The following is a 17638-nucleotide window of genomic DNA, read 5'->3' as shown; positions in this document are numbered from 1 at the left end:
CCTAACAACCTACAACTTGTAAACCAAAACCTCCCCAGGATCTGCTGTTAAAGGGAGATCAGAATTCTTATGCCAACTGGCATCTGGATTTCCCCCCACCCCACAGTGCAACCACTGAATTTCTGGCCTATCAGCAAGGTAGTGTAGTTGTAGTGTTAACTTGCTCCCTCCTTGCGCAGGCAGGGGAAAGATTGGGCATGGAGAGCTGTAGAGGGCACAGTAACACTTTAGTGCAGCAGGACTGATCAGAGCTACACCTTTCACACTGATGACAGGTCAGGGATCCCCAGAGAAGAAAGGGATGAAGCTAAGCATTGGCAACAGCCTCTCTCAGAGCACGTGTGCCTGAGCAAGCATGTCACACAGGTTGATGTGCTCCCTCCTCTGACCCACCCTTGCTAACCTCTAGTCAGCTGGTGATGGTGCAGAAAGGGTTGTTTACTGTTTATTAAGAGGTTTGAGAGTACATGTTATGGCAGCCTCATGTGAGGCATATGGAAACAGCCATTATCTTGACGGGCTTGATGGAAAAGCTGAATTCTGAGCTAATCACAGAGAGCCCTGGCCACAACTACTCACTAGCTAGATGTCATTTTACCTGCAGTTTCTTGGGACAAGGAATTGGAAAGGGGTCAGGGAGGAACATCTGTTTTCTCTTAAACTGTGACTAGTTGTGGTTTAGAAAGTCAGAGAATCACAGACTCAAAGAATGGTTTGAGTTGGAAGGGATTTAAAAGATCACCTAGTGCCAACCCCCCTGCATAGGCAGTAACACTTTCCACTAGACCAGGTTGCTCAAAGCCCCATCTAACTTGGCCTTCAACACTTCCAGGAAGGGGACATCGATAACCTCCCTGAGCAACCTGTTCCAGAGAGGCAGCCTCTGCATCTTGTATGGCATGCAGGTACCAGAGATTTTTACCTATGGAAGTATCCATAGGTGGCTGAAAAGGCCTGTACTTTCCTTAAGAAAATCTACTGATTTCTTTCCTGGGCACTGATTTCTTTCCTGATTTCTTTTCTGGGAAGAAAAGGTATATGTACAAGTCTGTACTAGCAGACTGTGTATTCAAATGGACATAGGACATTGGTCAGCTGTGGCAACGGCTCTGCCTTGGTTATTTGAACAGTATTGTTGGAAGCATTTGGTATCTGAAGGAAGCTTCATATGAATCTATCAAAAGCAGATGTCAGAGGTGATGTGTATGTCTGAAGCACTAGGGCAGGACAGGACACATAAACATCAGGCAGTTTGAGGGTACCAAGGAATTTCCATTCTGGGGCTCTCTGGCTGACCTACATTCTATCTGTCCCACGAGGAGGTATTTTGGAAAGGGGAAAGATTTTAGACTGAGTGAATATGTCACAGCAGTAGTAATTTTAAAATGGCGAACCATCTAATCCTCCAACTAACAACTTGCTTGTGAAGAAAAAGAGCATCTCCCCCCATATATTTATTTTTTACAATGTTTTTGAGATTACTATTTTTTAAGTCTTAGCAGGTGAGGCCTGGGTCATATTCTGGTCGTTGTGCAGAACAGGTGCAGAACACCCCAAAGCACCTCACAAACCACAACAGACAAGTGGTCTTCTGGGTGTATCAGCTCATGAATAAATGGGCTCAATATTCAGGAGCCCACAGATACTGCTCCTGTCCTGACCCAGAAATCTCTCAGAAACTCCAGGAAGGGAAAAGAGCTGAATGGAGACATCAGTCCCTCTGAAACTGGTCTCTGCACCCTCTTTTCTTGTATTTGCCCACCCTCAGCAGGCTGGCTGGGAGCCTTACAGTTTGCATTCAGAAACCAAAGGCCAGGATCTGCCAACTGAACTTACAGATTTGGCAGACAGAGTTTCAGTTGCAGGACTCCTGGATCACAGCTCTGAGGAACAGAAGTATAAGTGTATCTCTGAACATTTCTTCTCTCAGCAGCTTCCTTTCTTGTTGCATTTTCTTTCTCTGAAGAAACATACAGGGTTTCCTCCCACAGGGGAAACTTTTAATTCTTCAGGCCACTAGGAATGGATGAGGTCCTAGGATATCTTAAGCTAGACTAGAAAACATTTCCCCATTTCCATTCCCCCTTTCACCTGCTCTTTTTGCATTCCTCCCTTTCCCAGCTCAACCATCCAGCATTCAAATACACATCAGTTCTTCCACACTTATCCTTCTCTTCCACACCAACTGTCCAACAATTTTGGAGAGTGTGGCCTTTGTGTCACTAAAGTAATTCCCAGAAGGAATGTGACACTGCCAACAAGACCAAGAAATGTTCCAGAAGAGATCCCCAAGGGCTGCCAGACCTAAGCCATAGAGTTTGGCACTTGGCCCTCAGCATGCGTAGTCTCTGACCCCCCGTTCCTTTTGTGTTAGCCTGGGAGCGGGAGAGTGGGTGACGACAGTTTATCTTGGCTTTGGGTGGGCCAGGGTGCCTTTCAGCTGCACTTGCAGGATTTCACCACCATGTTGGAGAGCTGCTCCACTTTAGGGGTCCTCCCGACATAGTACAAGATAGTGAGTGGCTCCAGGTCCTGCGGAACACAGCAGGGCGAAGCAGATGCCTCAGGGTTCAGTGTGTTGTATAAGCCCAACACCTGCAGAAACAAAGCAAATGTGGTGACACAGCCAGGAATACCGTGAATTTGGCTGAGGACAGGAGGGGACTGCAAAGCCATAGGTCTCTAGGTGTTCAGACTGTGCTCATCTGAGAGTATTTCCCTGAGGCAAGTAATATGCCCCTGTCAATTCCTGATCATGGCCTGCTTCTACAGAGTCTCACCTGCCCTGCCCTCACTTTTTAAGACCTTTTGTAGTTATAGTAGCCTTGCTCTATGTCTGATGCCTAAGGGTTGGAGGAGTGCGAACAGTTGCCTCCTTTCATCTTTAATTGGGTATGGTGGATAGTGTAAGAATTTTTGCTTTTAACAAGGCTGGGTGTAACCAGCCTGGGGCCATGTTATCTTGGGTTTTATTAAAGAAACCAGAAGAACATCACTGCTGCTTATTTCAACCAACATCTCTAGATAGCACTGGACAGATGCCAATCCTCCTGAATAGCCACAATTCCCTCCCAGCTTTGGAACTGTCTGATGCCTTCTCCCTCCACTCCATCCTCCAAATCATTACACTATAACGCTGAAGCCAGGAAAGTGTCCTGTGGGACCCCACTGGATTCCTCCTCCCAGCTGGCCTGAGCCCACAGATGACTGTACACTTCAGCCACGTAACCGCTACAGACCAGTTACCACGTTTCTCACCAGAGGTGGCCACTTCTCAGCAGTGTGCAACTTGAGTTGTGGGGCCAAAACATGATCTAACCTGCACTACTGTGGTCTCATTAGTGCTTATCTGGTATAAACGACAGAGTCAGGCCGATTGTCTTTCAACTTCTTTACAGTCTTTGGGCATGAGATGTGCTGAGGAAACAGCCTGTCCTATCATCCAGATCTGTGTAATCACAGTCATTCTGGTAGAAGGTTTGTGGAATACTAAGCAAAGTAGCCCTGGCTGTACCATGTGCTCTGGAGATGCTCTACTCAACAGTGACAGTAGGTTAAACAGACGAGAGAAATCTTTTCACTGTGTTTTTCCTAGGTGGTGCTGGCAAGCTATCAGCAGCTAGATTGTTCTCAAAGTTTCTTGTATCACTCAGTTGACCTTAGCGCTTGATCATTTCCTTTCTTGCTCAAGAAAAGAACATTAAGATCCATTCTAAAGTCTCCTTTCTCTCATGCTGATTCAGTCCAGTTATCTACTAGAGAGCTTCTCAGGACAACCAGATGGTAAAGCTACATGCCCATTACTCTTTCAAAGCTGCTCATTCCCTTGCTTTGTCTTGTGCTTAATGCCCAGCATCTGTTCACTCCCTCATTCCCACAGATGAATTGTTCCCACCAATATTAGTCCTTGAGCTTGAGCACACCTTGCTGCTGTATATACTCTAAAGCTGTCAAGAAAATGTTTGCATCTTTTCTGCAGTATCATTTTTACCTAGTTATGTTCTTCAGCCAAAATCTGATTTTTCCAGTAACTTTTTAGCAAAACCTGAAGCTAAGTTGCTAGTGACCTGTTCCATTGTCTGGAGTGCTGCCTTTTCTGTACACAGAATCATAGGATTTTCCTCTGGCTTTTCTTGCTTCAGTGATGGACTGCCTCCTTCTTAGCTGGGTACTTCTCCCATGTCTGTGCTTTTCTATTGCTGTTTTTAATTTCACTCTAGATAGCATCCATGCTCAGGTGGTATTTTCCTCAAAGACTGATGAGTGTACTTATGTTAAACAGAGGTCATGTGTAACTTGTCTGAAGACATTTGCTTTCTGCCGGTTTTTACACAAATTTCACTGCCTAGCAGGCTCCTCTCTGCCCCAGGTAAGGTGAGATTCATAAAGCTGGGAAGAATGCCTGTGCAGGAAAGAGAGCTGACTGCATGGCTGTGTTCACCTCTGGTTATGTACAGCTGCCCCTGAAAGATGGCCGCTGCATGCTATGGCACAACACTTTTGCTTGACAACCTGGCACAGAGAAGAGAAAAAATCCTCTCTAGTGCAAACTGCAGGAGAAATCTGGGGAAAAGGTAATTACCAGAGTTGACATTTCACATGAAAAATTCTCTGTTAATTAATCTGACCACTTCTGAAAAAGTACCCTAAAACCTGCTGTTGCCCATCTTAACCAAGAGACAGCATCCTCTTCCTCCTTAACATCTGTCCGGAAGCATGGATGCAGTATTTACTCCAAAGGAATCATATTTTCCCTGCTGCACCACCTAGACTTTTCTGCAGTTTCCTTGGATGGTTTTTCACAAGTATTTATCTGAGCTGCTTTTGCTGCTCTTCAGACAGGATACAATCAGACTTAGGGGGGAGGGGGAGTCTTTGACAGGATAATATATACTGAACATACCGTGCTGTGAGTGGTATCTGCGCTGCGGAGGTACGGACAAGGTCCAGAACAAAAGTTAGCGAAGTAGCCCTTAGGCTCATGGACCCATTTCCAGCCAAGGTCTTGTCGGAAGTCAATGTACAGAGGACGCACGCAGCAGTTCTCCTCCAGGTTCCTGAAATTCAGTATGGAAACAGTGATTCCAAAGAGAGGCCTTGTATATGATTGCATGAAGCTTTCTGAGCAGAAGGACGAGTACCAGCAGCACCCTGTGGGATGTGGTGCTTGTCTGCGTCAAGTGGAGACCATCAGCACAGGCCAGCAGTGCCAGCTCAGCAGGCTGGCAAGGACACTGCTTCTGACTGCTGGTTTGGCCACTGGCCCAAGGAGGCAGCACCCCACTCACCCACGGCAGCACCTGGCTGCTCTCTGGCACCTGGAGCCAGGAGGGGGCTGCTGTGGGTCCCTGCCCACGCTGTGCTGCACAAAGTCGCTTGCAGGTCTCCTCCTAGGCAGTGGCTCATCAGAAGTGCACAGTGACTCTGCTGAGCTGGCCAGCATCCCCTTGGACACCCCAAGGAGCAGCTGGCTGAGCTGTGCTACTTATGTAACCCCTGTGGCACCAGGGTGATCCACAAAACCCTTAATGGGCTTTGCCTTTTGTGGTGGCATTGGAGTCCTGCCAGACCTGTCCAACTCAGGCATGGGACCTGGTCACTCCAGGCAGGGTTCTCCCTCACCGGAAACAGTAGTTGGTATCCAGGGCTCGTTTCTTTCTCTGGCCTCCCAAGGATGGGCTCTCCAGACGGTGTGGGGGTAACATCATCAAGATGAGGTGGGGATTATGCAAGTCTTTCTGCTTCTTCAAGCGCCCCAAGTCCCCACGGCCATAGTCATCCTCACTGTCAATGCCTTAAGAGAAAAACAGGGTCCACAAAGAGGAAATCAGTGTCAAAGTGGATGATGCAACAAGACTTTACAGAGCATTTAACATTCTTACGCTTGCCCTTCAACCAGGGTGAAAAGATGCAGGCACCATGACCACTTACTCTGGCATTTCTTCCCACACAGGGACCTCTTTACTCCTGGTGAATCTATCTGCTTCAGGCCTGAAATAGAGGCTTATGGGCCACCTGTTTTACCATTTGCAAACTGCTGGTGGGGCCATTAATCCATCCCACTCTCTCCTGGCTCCAGTCCCAGGACAGGCAGGAAGATTAATGGTTTAAAGAAGATGTCAGATCATTGGCACGCTGCAGAACAGCCTCAGAAATGGAGCCTGTGGGGGCCAGTGGCTGCAGCCCAGGGCTGCTAGCCAGGAGGTTCCTAGTTCTTAGGCCAGCCAAGCCACTGACTCTCTGGGCCACCTCACACAGGATGCCTGACTTCCTTGTGTTTCAGTCACCCTAACTGGAAAGCAGAGCCTCTATGGAAATCTGAGAAGCCATCAAGTTGAACTTCACAGAGAGATACGGAAATACAAAATTACTCTTTTCTGCAGACACTCATGCAAACCCAACCTGACTGCACTAACTTTCTTACATTTCTAAACCATGTAAAAAGTGGCTATACCCATATAAAAACCATGCAAATGCAGATGACTGTGCTTTAAATTAAATGTTACACATTGTAAAATACTCAAATATGCAAAGTAAGATCTCATTTTTTCTTTAGGTACTTCAGGCTTTCCCTTCCCCAACAACCTCCCCTAACCCATCTCTTTACTACCTTTGAACTTGATCTCCAAGACCTCATGCAAATTCTCCAAAATGTCCCCATTGGGCTGAAAAGTATGGCAAGGACAGTGTATGCTAATTTCCAGGCCAAGGTTGGACTCTGCAAAGAAGATGACATTGTGAGAAACAGTCTTTATCAGCTGGGACAGCTGCTGGTGCACGGGAGTTTCACTGAGGACATGCACTATAGTAACTCTTAGACTTTATAGGTCAGTCTCAAAGTCAGGGATGCTATCAGCATTGGGGAACAGAAACTGCTTTGGAAAAGAGAAAGGGAAGCTGAATGCTGTGGCTTCACCTGTGCTTGCTACAAGGAGCTTTCTGGGTAGGTGAGAAGGGTGCTCCTCGTTATATTTTTTAGCATCCAAAAGCATTTGTGAGCTTCAAGGAGCTCTACTGGAAAACAACTATTTTGAAGAGCTGGCTTGTGGTGTCTGAGTTAAATCAGCTTTGCCATCCTCAGTACCTGCCCACTATCTGGCTTCTCATTAGAGTCTGAAGGAGAGATCTGAAAATAAGCAAGTTGGATATGGACAAGTAAGAAGAATTTTGGAAGAATTTTTCTCAGCAGCTGCAACCTCCTGTTTTGTTGAACTGCTAGCAGTCAAAGTCACAGAGACTTTCCAGAGGCAAGTCTATTTTCATAATAACTTCCTGGACCAGTCATGCTGTGTGGGCCTGACTAAAGAAACAGAAGGCTCTTATGAAAGCTCCTTTTTTATGTTCTGTCATGAATTAAAACATCTGGCTCCCTGGGGCATTGACAAGGTGCCTAGCACCTTTTTTCCTAAGCACTGTATACTCTGATGTCTTGTCAGCTAGCGTGCCTGCCCAGGGCTCGCTGCAGTTCCAGCCCTGAACTCAGGCCATCAGGACACACATTGCTTGAAAAAGGAGGAGCCTACAAGCTCACAGCTTACCCTTCCAGGGAGTGGCTGCTTGCCAGTACCTGCATTCCAGTTTTCAGTGGCACCCAGCTTCTATCTGTGAGGCCAATCCAGCTGTGAGTCACGATGCCTATGCTCCAGCTGTGAATGGGGTCTGTGTGTTTGCTGGGAGCTGCCCCATAAGTATCTGCTGGGCTGCCCAGTGGTGGCAGAGGTATTTCTCTGCAGTGCTAAAGCCTCCATCTGTCTAGGTGTGTCAGCCTCTGGTATTTCCTCACCTTTGTACCTGCCAAGCTGTACACAGCTAAAGAAACCAGGATCCTTGCTGTTTTTTCCCCTCCTAGATTTGCTCTAGTCCACATGAAGATTAAACCAGCACAGCCCTCATTTTCTGTGTATTACAGATTATAGTGCAGATGAGCAGAGGGGTCCCCTCTGGGCTTAGAATCAAAGAATTAAAACAAGTTCCAGCATCTCACAGTGAAAACAATTTCCTTCTCTAGAGGACAAATCCTCCTTCTGACTCAGCACACAGAGCTACACAGTGGGGACTCCAGGACAGAGCTGAGAACCCATCAGATGTCACACACTGAGGTAGCTCTCTGGGGCAAGGTTACTTCTCAGACTGAACAAAGCTCTTTACAAGCCAAGCTCCTGCAGAAAGGGGAACAATGCTGACTCCTGTCAACATGGATTCACATTTCTATGGGTGCCTTGACACCTGGTCCAGCTAAGACCCCTACCTACCTCTGTGCAGAAGCCACTCACGCACGGTCTCGGTGACATCGAAGGACAGCCACTCAGGGGAGCCCCGTGTCTGCACATTCCTGCCACTGAGGTAGCGCTGCTTAGCTATGTGCTCATCCGGCCGAAGGATCTGTATCAGGAGTGGTAGGGAGAATCAGCCAGTGCCACACAAAAGGAAGGGACAGTCTTGGTTTTCTTTTTCATTCCACAGCTTGCTAAAAACTAATTCAGAAGGTTGGTCCCAGCAAGCAAGGCACCAGGAATACCCTGGCACAGGCAAGCAGGACATGCTTCACAACTAACCTGAACTCCAGGAAGCTACACAACATTTAATACCTTCTTCTTTGGAAATGCATTAAATCCAGCTGTTCCCTGCTCCAAACCTAATTTCTTACTCTGGCAAATCCAGGATAAACTGGAAAAACAGTGTGAGTAAAAATGTTTCTGCTGTGTCCTAAGCAGCCCGCCTCTCTCAATTCATCCTTGTTTCTGGGCACATATCCAGAAGCAGAAGCACACAGCAATTGAGCTAATGAGTCGTTTTGTTTCTGTATACACTTGTGGGATGTCAATCTGGATTTCAGAGCAGAACCAGCAGTGGGCAATAGAACTTGGTACTGAATGGGCCCAGCAATCCTCTAGGGTTCTACAGTGCAGCATTTTCATGTGTCCTACACTCTTCAACTTCTACCAAAATACACCAGGGCTGATAAGTTAGGAAAGGTTTGGAGATCACTCCCCGTGCTCTGATATTGCCTCCCACTTCCAAGCAAACACCTCCACAAGGTGTTTCTTCCTGCAGGACCCCAGGTTCACTCCACTGAGCACTGAACCTATGGAGAAGCTCTGGGATGCTTCCTTGTCAGTTGTGTCATCTGGGGGAGAACTGCTCTGACCTTTGAAGCTGAATTCCAGGGAGACCTCAAGAGGTACTGATCACAGGGCAATTTTAGCTGCATTCTTAATGCAAAGTGGACACCAGCCTGTGGGAATGTGCTGCCTGGATGCTTAACTGTACTGGGTGGTCAGGTGGGTGGTCCAGCCCAACCTAAGACCACTTCCAAACCTGAACCAGACCTTATTCTACCTGGGGAGTCTATGGATTCAAACAAAAGTCCAGATAAGTACCTGAATTAACAGTGCCATTAACTGCACCCCTAAGGAGCTGCTGCTGAAGGGAATGCTGAAGGCAAGCGTTATTTTTCCAATAAATCAGTGACAAGACAGAAAGGTCCATCATTTGGATTAGCACCATCTGTATTGCTCCCCTTCCAACCCCCTTCTCAGTGCAACAAAGAGCTGCAGTGGGCACCATGCCAGCATTCCTGGAGCATCAAGCCATTCTGAGTGCGGAAAGGACAGCACCACACTGCAAAAGCAAAGAAAGGTCACTGCATATGCTGAAAGAAGCCTGGGATACAGCATGGGACTCTTCTTTCTTCTGTGGCCCTGCACATATCAATTGAGGCAACCATTATGGAGCCAAGCTATTTTGGGCTCAGGCACACTCAGGGGAAGGTGAAAATACTCACCTGGAAGAGCTCAATGCGCTGCTCGCTGCGTTTAGAGCTTGGGTTGGGCACACGCAGCACCCGAAACTCAGCCCGGAACAAGTTGGTGCTGTTCTTCTCTGCTGAGGACACATTAAAGCGGAACACATTGGAGGTGACACCTTTCGGACAAATGCCCAACTCATCTAGGAGAAAGGAAGATGGAAAGACTGAGAACCACAGGTCACAGGGGCAGGATCTCATTTGAGACAAAGCTTTCCAGCAGAGGCCTGTCATTCAAACATCTTGCCACCTGTGAAGCATGACTGTCTAGCTAAAAATAGCCCAGGAAGAATTCACTGAAATTTGGTCCACGTTGCAACATTTTGCAAGATACTTCCACTATTGCCACCATTATTTCAATGCTACAAGTCAGAGAATCAGTAGAGGTCAACCACAGTATTTCTAATATTCTTTCTGCTAACTCTGACAATCATGTTACTCACACTTACGAGTCTGCTGCACCCAAAATTACAGCCCCAGCCAAGGCAATAAGGCAACCTCACTTGGAACTAGTGGGGACTATTCCAAATAGCAATGATGGTGTGACTCTGCTCATGCTGGAGACCTGAAGCCACATAGGAGATGCTCCCATTGCCACTGAATCTTTGTTATAGAAACCTTGACATTGTCATCTAGAATGAAAGCCTGACAAGTGTCCAAAAAGCAGGAGGTGTAGAAGACTTTTTAGTGCAGTGACTATTCAGCATGTACTGAACAAACTGAGTTTAAAACAATTTCTTACTTATGAAGGAACTCATGAACTGTACTACATCTAGAGTTCAAGGGTGGAATAATAGTGCTGAGAAGCCTGAAGATAAGGCATATGGGCAGGAAATAAAACAGCAGTTCTGTGCATTGATGTATGCCTGCTGAGCAGATGTGCCTTTTTGGGCATTTCACAGGTGCCCCAAAAGACAGAAGGTAAAAGCTATGAGTTCCACAACAGAGTCTTCAAGAGAAAACAAGTCTCTCTTCATTGTGACCGTTTTAGTCTCATGGAAGAGTCTGTCATTGCTGTTCCTCTCCTGTTGACCTCTGTTAGCCCTCAGGCTCTAGCATCATTAAGGCTTCCTGCAGAGAAGACAGCATCTCCAGCTCTATGCCCACATGCAGGTTTGTTTGCAGCCCTACAGAGCCTCTCATATGATCTCTTCACTACTGTCCAATGCAACATGGGGCTTTCATATCACCTGATACTTAAGTTGTTTTTAAACAGATACTGAAAGAAAAAAAATATTACCTGTGTGCAACCACGGTTGCAGCCTGTGACAAATAGGCTAGAATCCCTAGCTCAAGCAACCTTCAAGTTACATTCCTGGAGTTGGCCCCTCTCTTCAGAACACCACCACTCTCTCCCCAGGGAAACAGCTTCTGAGCTCAGAGGTTCACCTCCCCATGCCAAATTCCCCTTTGAGCAACACTGCACTTCCACTTTTCATACACTTCACTGTATGAAAATCACAGTCTTTTGCTACACCCAGATTCAGCAAGCAGGAGCTTGAAAGTTTACAAGGATGGGTTCTTAGGGTGCTGAGTTTTTACTCAATAAGCTAATGACACACTGGGTTTTAACTAGAGGTTTCTTTGTAATTTGTACTACTGAATGGAGCAGCTTTCCCATCCAGAAAAGTCTCTGGCTGCTACTGAAGAGATGGATGTTTGATAATTGCAGAAGACCGCACTACATTGTAGCCATGAACAGGTATGCACAGCCCAAAAATCTCTGCAGTGTAAAGAATACACCAAGTCTCACAAGGACACACACTGTGGGGACTTCCCAGAGTGGCACAGGACACTGTGAGCAGTTGTAGATTTAATGCCATAGAAAAACAGAGCAGAAAACATAAGCTCTTATCTCATTAAATGCCCAACAGCATTCTTTTAGCTGAAGTCTTGCATTGGGAACTACTGTGTAGCCTAAACCTAGGCAGATACTGTGTTTAAATGCCCCTTTTAAGCTGTTTTGGACTCCTAGCCCTATTAATAGTGCTGTTAACAGCCTGTCTTTGTTTCTGACCCAACTGCTGGTTCACAAGGGGTGTCCCAGTAGTCATAAGAAATGCCTTTCTAGATCAGACCAGTGGTCAGGCTAGCCCAGTATCTGTTTCCAGCAGCAGTGTTTTCTTTGACAATCTAATTAAAGACTGCAAATCTGGTCCTACAGCCACAGTGCAGATGAGAGACAAAATAATTTATTGTTTATGATATCCTTAAAATTTCTGGTTAAGTTAGACTGCCATGCTGGCAGAGATTACTGTATCTACTGTATATTGCCTGCTTGTCCCCACATTACCTTCTTTCTGCATATTTTACCAGGAAGGTGCTGGTGTCTTGGGAGATCTTTCTTGTGGAAACTGTAATAGCTATCTTCCATTCCCTAAGAAGAAGTTTCATGTTCTCTTCACACCTTAGGAACAAGCCTTCTGTGAACAGGAGATGGAGCTGCATTCTGTGTTTCAGTCTGAACACTGTGAGGTTGGACCCTGCTTCTCATAGTGGGGTGTCCAAGATACAGGTCTCACTCCTGGGATGATTGCTTTGAGGCAAGGCACTTTTTGTAGGCAAAGGAGACAGTGATTTTTAAGGGAACTTGGTCCAGTCCCAGCTCAGGTGTGTTTAGCACACTGGAAACCAAACGTGTCTAAACTACGAGCACTGAACAAACCCTGGAGGCAATATTCCTGTAAGCTCTTCTGGCCCACAACCCTCAGTGACTGAAACCAAACCTGGAGACTGGGAACCTGTGACACCTTGTGCACTCATGCCAGCCTATGTGTGACACAACAGGCTGTATCCTCACAGCGGGCCCCTGCTATTACTGGGGAGCCCAGTCAGACCAGAGCTGCTGATTGCACCAACCATGAGACCAGAAGCATCTTAGCATGGACAACATGATAGGGTGAGCAGGTTCTTTTGAGACCTTCCCTCTTCCTACCACTGCTCTCAGCAAGGTGCAGGTTCTTTACATGCTGCCAATCCTACACAGCTGCTGTTTCTGGCAAGTCCCCAGAAGGCTTATGACTGTGTGGTCAAGAGTTTGATGTCAAGGGAGGGCAGATGCCTGCGAGCAGGTACTGCTTCACTATTATACCACTGGTACTTCAAGGTGTCTCATGCCAAAGACGCATAACTTTGAAGAAAAAATAGATCTTTCTGGAGGCCTGGAGGGAAGACATACTTAGCCCCAGTGACCTGTGGCTTTAATTGCCTTTCCTCTCAAGCTCCCTTGGAAAATGGCATCTATTTTTCCTCAAAAAGTAGGCACAGCCATTTGCAGGACCTTTACAGATGCTGTCTGAGCTTGCAGCAAACTAAGTCAGTGCTTAAGGGGATCTGAATTACCATGAGTTTTAGGAGAACCCTGAAGTGACTGGCTGGTCAAGAGTGAGTTATTCTCTGGAAATCCCTTATAATTCAGGTAACATACCTGAGAGGCACAGCAAAAAGACCATTCTGTGAGTCATTAATCAGATCAGAGTAGCAATGGGGTACCCAGTCCTTAATACCCTTCCTTCCTAGAAGGATGGGGCTCTCCCTGATGCTTTTGTTGCTTCTCAGCTCTCCTCACTTTTGAGCTTCAAGTCTTTGAGAAGGGTGAGTTCTCTGAGTCAATGACCCATGTGACTTGCATTGAGCTAGAGCAGTTTGTGTGAGTGTGTGTGTGCACATACTTCAGACTCATCTCTAATCCTCGCAGTTCCCTCAATGGAGCAGTCCTCCCCTTCCCCCCCTAGAGGAGACAGGCTTTGGCTTAGAGCATGCTCTGAGATCACCAACTGGCACAGTGACAGAGTCATGGGAAAGTTGAACATCAGCCACTTCTGAAGACCCAGGGCCAAATTCAGCCATGGTGTAAGCGATGAATCTCCCCAGCATTCAAAAGGAGCATGTCTCTTGACACTGTGGCTTGTCTAGAGATAGGCTCTCTGGTGTGACCCAACTCTGAAGTTCCCTCTTTCTCTGTGTGGTGGAACCTACACTTCCCACTTTCAGGAATTCAATCTCAGCACTAGGTCTTCTGAACCTGCTGCTTAGCATCTCTCCCTAGTGTCCTACTGATACATGGGACAGACTCATTCATTTCCCTAGTAATTTATCCAAACCCACAGTCCTTCCTCACTGCTCCTTCTAGTGCACCATGTGCCTTCATTACTCTTTACACCTTCTACTGTATCCAAATCCATTCCTCTGACTTCATTTCCCATCGTTGTGCTTTCTCAGCTTCCTTCCCCAAAACACACCAGTTCATAGTGTGGCTGTACTATTTAGAACAGAGACTTGGTTTCCCTATGTATTTTTAGAATTTCACAAATAACACTTCAATAGGCAAAAAATGTTGAAATTTGGGTAAGCTGCTATACTCTGAGCACTTTCTGTTCCACAAGTCTTAGTGTCTCCTCAGCTACAAGCTAATCGTATCACCATATGGAGTGCAGTCTGCTAAAGATTAAGTGAAATTTGTTGCATTACCACATTGTAGCTCTTATTCCAACTCATCATATGTCAAGATTAACATAAGCCTGGCAGACTAACTGCATTCTGAGGCTGCCTCCACCAAGTCACAGCTCCTCCCAGAACTGCTGTCATTCAAATTGTGTTCCTAAGGCTGCACTATATCACAGGAAGATACCCTGGATGGTGGTATGACTGCATGCCCACCACCATTTTCTTAAGCACCGATAAAAAGGATTGCTTGTGCCTACATCTGTTGAGCATCTGCAATCTGCTGGGTGTTCATGTCTGCTCAGTCTCTGTCTTGGCATCTGCATCTGCTCAGCTTCTGCACCTGAATCTGTTTAGTGTCTGCATCTGGGCCTGTTCATCTGCTCCACACCTGCTGAACATCTGTCATGTTTCCTTAATGCTTCTGTTCCCTTGGGGGTCCCCTTTGCATCGCTGTCTGCTTTGCACCTGCTCAGCATCCCTGCTAGCTTCCACCCTTTCTGAATCCTCACACTACCCGAGTAGCGCCCTCCTCAATGTCCTCCAGGCACCAGACTTTTCAGTGCCTCTCCACCCTCTCTTCAGACAATGCGGGTGCTGCACCGACCAAACAGGTTGCCTCAATCTCTGCGGCAGCGGGGGAGCTTGTGCAAGGAGGAGCCCGGGTACCTGCTCTCACACAAACGCGAGAGCTGCGCCTTCTCCTAGCCCAGTCCGCAGCAGTCGCCTCCAAACCCAAGCTGCCTTCTCTCCTGTTGCCCGCCCTTCCACCTCACGTCTTTCCCTCCTCCCTTCCCCACCTTCCCCAGGTGTCAGGGCTGCAGACACAGGCTTGGCTCCCTCCTTGGGGATTGGGCCGATGCTGCTCCCGGACCCCGCGACCTCCCCCCGCCAGCGCCCACCTCCTCCACCTGCGGCGGGGCAGCTCGCCGCCATGCCCCTCGCCGTCCCGTCGGTGCTCCGAACGCCTCCCGCCCCGTCCTCTCGCCCGCCCGGGCTCTGGCCCCGGGGCGTGCGCCCCGCGCCGCGGTGGCCCCCGCCCTCCTCCGCGCTCCCGCCCCACCGGGGAAGCAGCGCCTGCCACGGGGACCCAGAGCCCCTCGGCCCCGTCCAGCCGGCCCTCCTCCTCTGAGGCTGGGGTCCCGGGCAGCCTGCCCCACGGGCGCGGCAGTCCGGCCGGCAAGGGGGCAGCCCAGCACTTACTGTGCTCGGGGAGACCCTGGATCATGTCAAATTTATGGATCTCTTTGGCATAGTATTCGGACTCGGTGTTGTCCTGAGAGCAGCTCTCCTCCTTCTCCTCCTCCATCTCCTCCAGCAGCTCCCGGGTGCTGTTATAGAGGGCAAGGATCTGGTAGGGCACATGGGCCGGCCCCATGGTCTCCGGGGGACTGGTGAGCCGCAGCTTGCTCAGGATCTGCCCCCGGATGGCTTCCACCCTCTTCTTCTTGATATGGTCCAGGTCCAAGGTGGTGCAGGAGGACAGCGAGAGGCTCACGGTGGCGAAGCTCAGCAGAGAGAGCAGCACCAGAGCCCTTTGCACGTACATCTTCATGTGCGAGGGGGCGGCGGTGGGTGCCCGCGGGAGAGAACCCCAGGCTGCGGCGAACGGGCGCGGGGGCCCGGGCGGTGCGCTGGCGGCAGGCTCCCCAGATCCCGCAGGCTGAGGCTTGGCGAGGAGGTGCATGAACTCACTGCGCCGTGCGCGACTCAGGACTTCCAGGAAGAGCTGGCAGCGCTCCGCAAGGAGAAGCGGCAGGCGCCGTGCCTCGCCGCGCCGGGCTCCTTCCCCATGCGCCGCCCCGCGTCCCGCGGAGCCGGGGGCGCCCCGCCGCGCCGCGCCGCCGCACGTGTCAGCGGCCCGCACCGCCCCGCCGCCGCGGGGGGAGCGCGGCGCCCGCCCCTCTCGCTGCACCATTCATGCCCCCGCCGGGCCCCGCGCCCTACATCGCCCGGTGCCCGACCCCCGGGAGCGCGGCACTGTGGCGCCCCCCGCCCAGCCAGGAGTAGCGCCGCCGGGCCGCCCGCTGTCCCCGCCGGCCGCCGTGCCCCGACCGCGCACTGGCCCGCTACGCTCCGCACCGGCCCACCCGGCGCCGCGCCGCGCCGCCCCTCCCGCGCACACTGCCTCTCCTGCGGCCTCGCCGCTGAAATTTTATACCTCCCTCCCATGACGTCCCCGGGAAGGGGCTCAGGCGGGGGAGGGAGTTCCAAGCCCGGCCTTCACCCGCAGCACCGCGCTAATGGCTTCAGCAGCCGCGCAGCCCTCGCTACCCGCCCCCCCGCCTGGCCCGGCCCCGCCGTCGCCCCCAGCGCGGACAGCGGCGCCGGGACCCTCGCGCCTCGTCTCGGGCCCTTCGGCGGTGGGACTGCCCCGCGCGCCCTCCGACGTGGCCGCCGCACCGCACCGCTGAGGCGGCGCGCGGGTGCCCCCTGCTGGCACCGTCCCGGCAGCGGCGGGATGGGGAGGCGGCGGCGGACGAGCCCTTCGCGGTGGTCCGCCGCGCGCTGGCGGGCGGCGCGGGGAGGCCCCTCCCGTTTCCAGCTGTGAAATCGCATAAAAAGCGGCTAAAAATACCCCGAATACTTTCCTGATGTGGTTTCTTTCCGAGAGAGGGAGGGGCCGAGCGCCGCGCTGCGGGAGAGGGGCTTCGGCGGGGCCCAGGACGGCGTTGGGGCTGGGGCTGGCGGACCCTGCGCGGCTCCGGGGCCCAAGAGAAGGTGGCGGGCAGGCAAGGGTGGCCAAGGGAGTGCACAGGCGTCCCCCGCCATGGCAGCCCTCGCTGAGGGGAAGGGGCTGCTTCAGGGATCCCCTGCCCTCAAAGTGGGCTAGGGCCACATGCTGGCCCCAGATGAGGTTCAGATCCATGATCAGCACTTGTGCAGGCTTCTTTCCTGGAGCATGCCCGGACCACGGCCACCTGCAACACCAGCCTCCCTCCTTCCTGCCCTTGGTCGAGCCCAGAGGCTCCCGACACCCTCCCCTGGCCCCTGCCCCAGCTACCCAGGGACTCCCCACCACCGAGCGCTTCCCTGGGGGCTCCCAGAGGTGGAGCCAAACGCTCCTGGGCTGGAGGGTGGCTGGAGGTCCGGGGGCGGTGGTGGCTTTGTGCCCTTCTGAGCCAGCACAGCCGCCCACAGCAGTGGCTTCTCTGCAGAAGAAGCCGGCGGCCCTGACTGGGGGCAGCTGCTGCCGGGCTGCAGGCAATAAGGGAGCTGGGCAGAGCCCGCTGGGGAAGCAAATCCGGAGGGCATGTGGCCCCCAAGCCTGGAGAGTGAGCTGACTGACAGAAGCACAGCGGATCCATGGCTGCAGACACCGGGCTCGGCTGTAGTGAGCCTTACCCTGCATGTCTGAAGCTGAGAGACAATTGCAGAGTCCGAGGACAG

General features: G+C 50.6%; 1 protein-coding gene across 1 annotated transcript; it reads right to left on the bottom strand.

Moving 5' to 3' along the window:
* Positions 1-432: 432 nt before the first annotated feature.
* Positions 433-16381, bottom strand: TGFB3 (transforming growth factor beta 3). The gene is made up of 7 exons (XM_071745951.1): positions 15452-16381; positions 9785-9948; positions 8253-8382; positions 6611-6718; positions 5623-5794; positions 4904-5057; positions 433-2595 (listed from the first exon to the last, which is right to left on the bottom strand). The coding sequence occupies exons 1-7, from the start codon at positions 16164-16166 to the stop codon at positions 2437-2439; spliced, it is 1602 nt and encodes a 533-aa protein (XP_071602052.1). The 5' UTR covers positions 16167-16381; the 3' UTR covers positions 433-2436.
* Positions 16382-17638: the final 1257 nt, after the last annotated feature.

The sequence above is a fragment of the Heliangelus exortis genome, chromosome 5 (genome assembly GCF_036169615.1).
Source record: "Heliangelus exortis chromosome 5, bHelExo1.hap1, whole genome shotgun sequence".
Classification (NCBI taxonomy): Eukaryota; Metazoa; Chordata; class Aves; order Apodiformes; family Trochilidae; genus Heliangelus; species Heliangelus exortis.
Note: the sequence above shows the minus strand (reverse complement) of the source record. Positions and strands in the feature narration are given on the sequence as shown.

Coding starts and splice junctions, on each gene's coding strand:
- TGFB3 (XM_071745951.1), bottom strand. CDS start 16,166: ATGGTGCAGCGAGAGGGGCGGGCGCCGCGCTCCCCCCGCGGCGGCGGG. Junction 5,058..5,622: donor GATACCAACTACTGTTTCCG/GTGAGGGAGAAC, acceptor ACTGAATTTCAG/GAACCTGGAGGAGAACTGCT. Junction 2,596..4,903: donor CAGATACCACTCACAGCACG/GTATGTTCAGTA, acceptor TTGTTTCTGCAG/GTGTTGGGCTTATACAACAC.